This window comes from Triticum dicoccoides, chromosome 3A, assembly GCF_002162155.2.
Source record: "Triticum dicoccoides isolate Atlit2015 ecotype Zavitan chromosome 3A, WEW_v2.0, whole genome shotgun sequence".
Classification (NCBI taxonomy): domain Eukaryota; kingdom Viridiplantae; phylum Streptophyta; class Magnoliopsida; order Poales; family Poaceae; genus Triticum; species Triticum dicoccoides.
Window position 1 is genome coordinate 131,915,431 of NC_041384.1, and position 6,497 is coordinate 131,921,927.

Below are 6,497 nucleotides of genomic sequence, written 5' to 3' on the forward strand. Positions count from 1 at the left end.
ATCCCAGGCGACCAACGCCTGCATGCTTCTCTCTCATTTGAACGATACGACTTTTGTCAACTCACTTGAAAAGTCGCCTGGTATGCTTACGCGGTCAAGATGACGGCCCACAGATACGAGCGGCGATCGCAGAAACGAGGCGAACAACAACCATCAGTAGCACTTTAGATATATCTTTCTTCTATCATTGACCACCTAGCTATTCGATATCCCTCCGCCGATCGGAAAGGTCAGCGGTGCGGTGCGTACGTAGCCGGCGTGCGCGAGGAAGCAACCGGCCCAAAGATACGAATGACGATGCTCGTCGAGTCGAAATGGTCAAACATATCTACACTGATTTTGCATTCACATGTCCCAAAGATACGAGTGACGATGCTCGTCGAGCCAGAATGGTCAAACATATTTGAAACCGACCTTTACAATTCACCTTTTTCACGGAATGCCGAGTCGTTTGACATTTTGTATGTTCGATTGAAAAGTCACTGTAATTCTTATTGACAGTGCCACGAATGCAAAATTGGGAATCAAAAATCAACCGCAGCTGCATAGGAAGTGCGTTTGACCTCCTCCTGGCGGCAGGAAGAAATCTTTCTCTTCCCTGGGCGCGCTAGGCCTCCTTCTCTTTTCATTTTCACTCCACCGCGCGGCGCCGCTGCGGCGCTGTTTACTGCCCCCCCTCCTCGCCCCAAATCTACCCTCCCCTCCCCTCCCCTCCCGCAGCGCTCCACTCCCACCCCCGCCCGCCCGCCCGCTCGCCCGCTCGCCTTCATCATTCCTTGCTTGCGCCCTCCCCTCCCCTCCCCATTTCACGAGATCCCCATCCCCATCTCCGCCTCCACCTCCCCCGGCCAGGCCGCCGCCCCATGCTGCATTAGCGGCCGAGATCTGAGCGCGCGCGCGGGCAGGCAGGCAGGCAGGCAGGCAGGTGCTCCGCGGAATGGCCAGCCGCCCGCCGGCGCCAATGCCGGACACGCTCTCCGACGCCTTCGCCGCCGCCGTGCTCCTCTCCTCCAACGACAAGCCCGACACGCTCCCGCCGGGCCGCCTCTCGCCCGTCTCCCCGCTCCCTCACTCCTCCTCCAAGCACCACCACCACCACCACACCCCGAGCTCCTCCTCGGGCTCCTCCGGCTCCGTCTCCCGGGCGCCCGCCTTCGCCTCGCGCCGGAGCCACTCCGGGGAGATCCCGCTCCCCTCCGACGGGCCCCCGCGGGGCGCGCGCCCGGGCCACCGCCGCACCGGCTCCGGCCCCCTCATCTTCACCTCCGGCTCCACCTCCAGCTCCGCCACCTCGCCGCTCACCAACGCGCTCCCCGCGGGGAACATCTGCCCCACCGGCCGCCTCGCCAAGCCGCTGCCTTCCTTCTCCGCGGCCTCCACCCCGCCGCCCCCGGCCCCTCCCCGCGCCATCCGCCACGACGTGCTCGGCTCCGGCACCGGCAACTACGGCCACGGGAGCATCATGCGCTCGCGCAGCGGCGGCGTCGCCCCCGAGGAGGACGCCAACGTCAGGCGGGCCATGTCCAGCGCCGACCCGGAGGAGCTCAAGAGGGCCGGGAACGAGCAGTACAAGAAGGGCTACTTCGAGGAGGCGCTCAGGCTCTACGACCGCGCGCTCGCCCTCTGCCCGGACAATGCTGCATGCCGGGGCAACCGGGCCGCCGCGCTCACGGGGCTCCGCCGCTTCGGCGACGCCATCAAGGAGTGCGAGGAGGCCGTGCGGATCGATCCGTTGTACGGACGCGCGCACCAACGGCTCGCCTCGCTCCACATAAGGTGAAAGAATTGCTTGCTCTTAGATCTGCGGGGCTACCGCGAAATCATTATCCTTCTTGGCGCTCTCACTGTCGGTCGGCGAAAACAACTCAATTTTTTTTATACGTCACGTAAGATTATTTGCTCCGGCGATCTGAATAAATATGGTTTGCCCCCCCACACAGACCACAATGTAGCAGTAACACGAAAGCGAATTTGCTATTTTTAGTAGGGCTTACAAAACACACATGTGCATGCATGAAGTGTTTATTTCATTATTGGCTGGTAACGGAAGGCGATTTGTACAGTGGGCACACGTTTTCTCTAACTTTATTTCGGAAATGCTTTGACGAGTTGGCATCCATATATATGGAGACTGATTGATCTGAAATGGACACTGCTTTATGTGCCCCTGGATTTCCCTCCTTGGCATGAAAATATCTGCTCCTCCAGTTCCGCGAGAATCAGAAATAGCTGAATTTGGAAGAAAACGTAAATGGCAACGATGGGTACACGGATGTGCCCCTTTTTGCTATAGTTAGTAAATCGGTCAACACTAGTTACTACCTAGATTCATCACTGGTACCAGATTAAGTGAACCTTGAATTCTTCAGCTGTGCAAGTTATTCATCTGAAGGATCTTACTGAATTGCAGGTTGGGACACCTTGAGGATGCCCAGAGGCACCTTTCCCTGGCAACCCCACAGCCTGACCTCCTAGAGCTGCACAAATTACAAACAGTGGAAAAGCACCTGGGCAGATGCCTCGATTCGCGGAAGGTCGGGGACTGGAAGAATGTGCTTAGGGAATGTGATGCCGCCATTGCGGCTGGAGCTGACTCATCTGCTCTGGTATGACTCTGCCTGTTATCCAATCTGATATTGACTAGCGATTTCTTTAGCAGAGAGTATATACTTATGTGATTCACCTCTTGCAGCTCTTTGCCGCACGAGCAGAGGCTCTTCTCCGGCTCAATCAGCTCGATGAGGCTGATATGGCCATCTCCAGTGCTTCCAAATTGGATTATTCATCTTCCTGCATCTCAGACACTAAATTCTGTGGCTTCTTTGCCAATGCATATCTCTATTACGCACATGCCCAAGTTGACATCGCATTGGGAAGGTAATTCAGTGATTACTCATTATACTCGCACAAATAAGAGCATGTGAGTGTAGCTTGAAAAACAACTTTGTTCAAAGCGTTTTGTCTTGGCAGGTAAACTCATCGGTTGCCTGTTATAGCTCTGCCCTTACATGATTTGTTTTGCAGGTTCGATCATGCTGTCTCTTCAGCTGACAAGGCCCGAATAATAGACCCAAGAAATGTGGAAGTGATAACAATGCATACCAATGTGAAAGCTGTAGCAAGAGCACGATCTCTAGGGAACGAGCTATTTAAATCTGGAAAACTTTCAGAAGCTTGCATAGCTTATGGCGAAGGGCTCAAACATCACCCTGTAAATCCAGTCCTTCACTGCAACAGGGCAGCTTGCAGGTTCAAGCTAGGGCAGTGGGAGAAGTCTATTGAGGATTGTAATGAAGCCCTCATGATTCAACCCAACTATACCAAGGCTCTGCTGAGGCGTGCAGCTTCCTATGTCAAGGTAGCATATTGTTTATCTTTCTTGCCTTTTCTGATTTAGAATTGAAAAACTCAGAAATCGTTGCGCATTTGGTGTTTAGATGGAGCGATGGGCTGAATCATTGAAGGATTATGAGGTTCTCAGAAGGGAACTCCCAGGTGACACTGAGGTTGCTGAGGCCTATTTCCATGCTCAGGTTGCCCTCAAGTCGTCTCAGGGTGAGGAGGTATCTAACTTGAAGTTTGGAGGAGAGGTTGAAGCAGTTACAGGAATGGAACAATTCCAGATGGCTACTTCCTTGCCAGGTTTGTCTTATTCGCTGATGTCCTTCGTTTGAAAATGCCACTTCATGTCTTTTTTGGTCAGCACCATTTGCTAATTTGTTATAACCTTATAACACATACAGTTACTGAAAATAATGACAAACTATTATGTACTCACTCCGTCCCATAATATAAGACTGTTTTTTGCAAGGGAGTACTTAATGTAGAGTTCCTGAAATAATGAGACATTAAACACATTCCTTAAAATAAAGCATAAAACAGTAAGATTGTCATGTAAGCCTTGCATTTGATAATCGACACATTGATTCGGCCGTTCTTGAAAACAGTTAGTGGGTTATGGCAAATATTAGTGAAATGCGAAAATGGTGCCCCTTGATAAATCATGTTTCTTGTCTTTTTTGCTCGCTTTGAGGGTATTTCATGGACCTATTACAAAAGGAGTGGCAGTTGGCTTAGGTGCAGAGTAACCAAACAATGAACTGGAATCCTATTTTGCCAGGTTAACCTTGCCGCTGATTTTTTTTCCTTTGGGTGAAATGGAAGGCTTTTATTAACAACCTTGCCACATACGACAAACACATTATTTACTCTCTTCTATAGAAGTTGCTGCTTCTCAAGAATGAGCAATCCCGTTTGATCATTTTGATTAACCTTGCATCTTGGGAGTGTTTTGCTGCTTCTGCTTGTATCTTGCGCCTGCAGTTTATGATGTTGACTTGCAGACGAGCAGCATTTTACAGTACACTAGTACTGCAATCTTGACTTTTGTTGATAGGTATGAGGTTGTACCACGAGTTGGTAGTACTTATTACTGTTTAGTGCGTTGCAAGCAAACCTTCACGTGGCCTTTGTTTTGCTGGCACTGTACCATGGCTATTCTTTTGGAAGTCTGCACTTTTACCTTGCTCTCTCTATCTTGTAGCAGCGGTGAAAGTTGTTAGTTTTTATTTAATCTGATGCACTGTCATTTGATGGTTTTGCAGGTGTTTCGGTTGTCCATTTCATGACTCATTCGAATCAGCAGTGCTGCAAAATTTCCCCATTTGTCAATGCACTGTGTACCAAATACCCATCTGTTAATTTCCTCAAGGTAACTGATTGAGTCAAATGGTTGATCCTTGTCACCTTGCTTGCTATCTCTGGCCTATTCTTGACATATACTATTCTCTTATTTTACTTAGGTGGATGTAAATGAGAGCCCTGCCGTTGCGCGCGCAGAGAATGTGAGGACAGTTCCAACATTCAAAATCTACAAGAACGCCATAAGAGTGAAGGAGATGATCTGCCCCAGCCAACAGCTGCTGGAGTATTCAGTGAGGCATTACGGGACTTAGGCCAAGAAGCCGATGACTTCGACGTTTCTTCGCGCCTTGAGCTCCCCTCGAGCAAACCGTGGGCAGTGGGCTAAACCGGAGGGAGGTCCAGAGCAGAGCCAGTGAAGGTAATCTTTGATGATGAGGGCAGCGAAGCATGAAAGAAGACCAGAGAGAAGAGCAACTTCCTCTGATCTTTTTTCCATCCGAACCGCCCTTCCAAGTCGCATTTCGCCACCCTTTTCCCCCATTTGTTGATTACCAACTTGTTTTTATTCTTTTCATTTGTCCCGTGCGTACATCATTGTTGCCGAATTCCATCCTTTAGAAACCAAAAAACATTATCTTCCGACTATTGGAAGAGCGACTGTAAATTTTTTACTTTCATGTTTACCAGACCAGACAACCCAAGGAAAGAAAAAGTATAGATGCCATTTGTACTCTTGAAATTTGATAGTGTAATATGCAAGTCTTAAGCCTCCATATCTCGACATGATCAGTAGATCAAGTACATGCTATGTACTCCCTCTGTAATAAGAGCGTTTAGATCACTACAGAGGGAGCAGTATGGAAGAAATGTCCATTGTCCAAGCAGATGGGTCAACGATCGGTTTTGGCCAGCGTTGGGTTGGGTAATTTAGGGCATCTCCAATACCGTGCATCAAAACAGGACGGACTTTGTGGACATCAGATAGTGGGGCGACCATCCAACTCAATGCACCAAATTTCACCCTTTTCCCCTGAAAAAATAATAGAATAAAACTAAACCAAATGTCTGCCGCGTGGGCCCACTTGCCGTGCGGGCTCACTTTGAATCATCGATCAATATCAATTCAACCATACATTTAAATCCTATAAAAGCGCCGGATGTTCAATAAGTTCTTAAATTCATTGATTTGAAATTCAACCATACTCCTTGAAAGCGGTCTTCATCTCAAGCTTTCTCTCCTCGAGCTTGACCATCTTCATCAACACATGTTGTTCCCCCAAATAATCTGCCCCTTGAGCTTCATCTAACAATGTGCTAATGTGAAGGCCCTGTCCTCCATCCTTTGGTATATCGCGGCAGCACGTCCAGGATATACAATGACGTGATCATCAAGTTGCAACATTGGGTGAATCAAAGAATTGACCAACACATAGAGCAACAAGAAGCGATCTCCATCACTGATGCGTCCGTTGGCCACATTCTTTCCACTTGTGCAATCGGATTGTAACACTTCATGAAGACGTTTGAAATGGTGTACCACCCATGGAGTAACGACTTCACACTGCAATCATGGATCATATCCAAATTGTAGTGCGCGTAGTGCCTGTGCTCATGAAACCAAGAATGCACATGCTACCAAAATATCGTGCCATTTTGCTTCACGCCTACAAACTCCGCACTTGTGGCCAACTATGCGTCGCACGAGAATGCACTCTCCCTCAGCGAGTCCCCTTGCCATCGTGCTTGCTTCATTTTAAACAAGGATAAAATAAAAAATATATTCTCAATGGCATTTGGTCGAACACTTCTGGGCGTGGTGTCCGCCATGGATGGTGTCGGTAGGGGGCAGACGA

The 6,497-nt window shown here is 49.3% G+C and overlaps 1 protein-coding gene across 1 annotated transcript; it reads left to right on the forward strand.

The window, feature by feature from the left end:
• The first annotated feature begins 749 nt into the window (after positions 1-749).
• On the forward strand, positions 750-5,419 carry LOC119267573 (inactive TPR repeat-containing thioredoxin TTL3-like). Its single transcript, XM_037548990.1, has 7 exons — positions 750-1,776; positions 2,411-2,606; positions 2,693-2,877; positions 3,025-3,358; positions 3,438-3,642; positions 4,605-4,711; positions 4,803-5,419. The coding sequence occupies exons 1-7, from the start codon at positions 938-940 to the stop codon at positions 4,953-4,955; spliced, it is 2,019 nt and encodes a 672-aa protein (XP_037404887.1). The 5' UTR covers positions 750-937; the 3' UTR covers positions 4,956-5,419.
• The last annotated feature ends 1,078 nt before the right edge of the window (positions 5,420-6,497 follow it).

Excerpts from the sequence above, each read along its gene's own strand:
- LOC119267573 (XM_037548990.1), top strand. The coding sequence starts at position 938 with ATGGCCAGCCGCCCGCCGGCGCCAATGCCGGACACGCTCTCCGACGCC. Across the intron at positions 2,607-2,692 it reads GAGCTGACTCATCTGCTCTG|CTCTTTGCCGCACGAGCAGA; the intron begins GTATGACTCTGC and ends CACCTCTTGCAG. Across the intron at positions 3,643-4,604 it reads GATGGCTACTTCCTTGCCAG|GTGTTTCGGTTGTCCATTTC; the intron begins GTTTGTCTTATT and ends ATGGTTTTGCAG.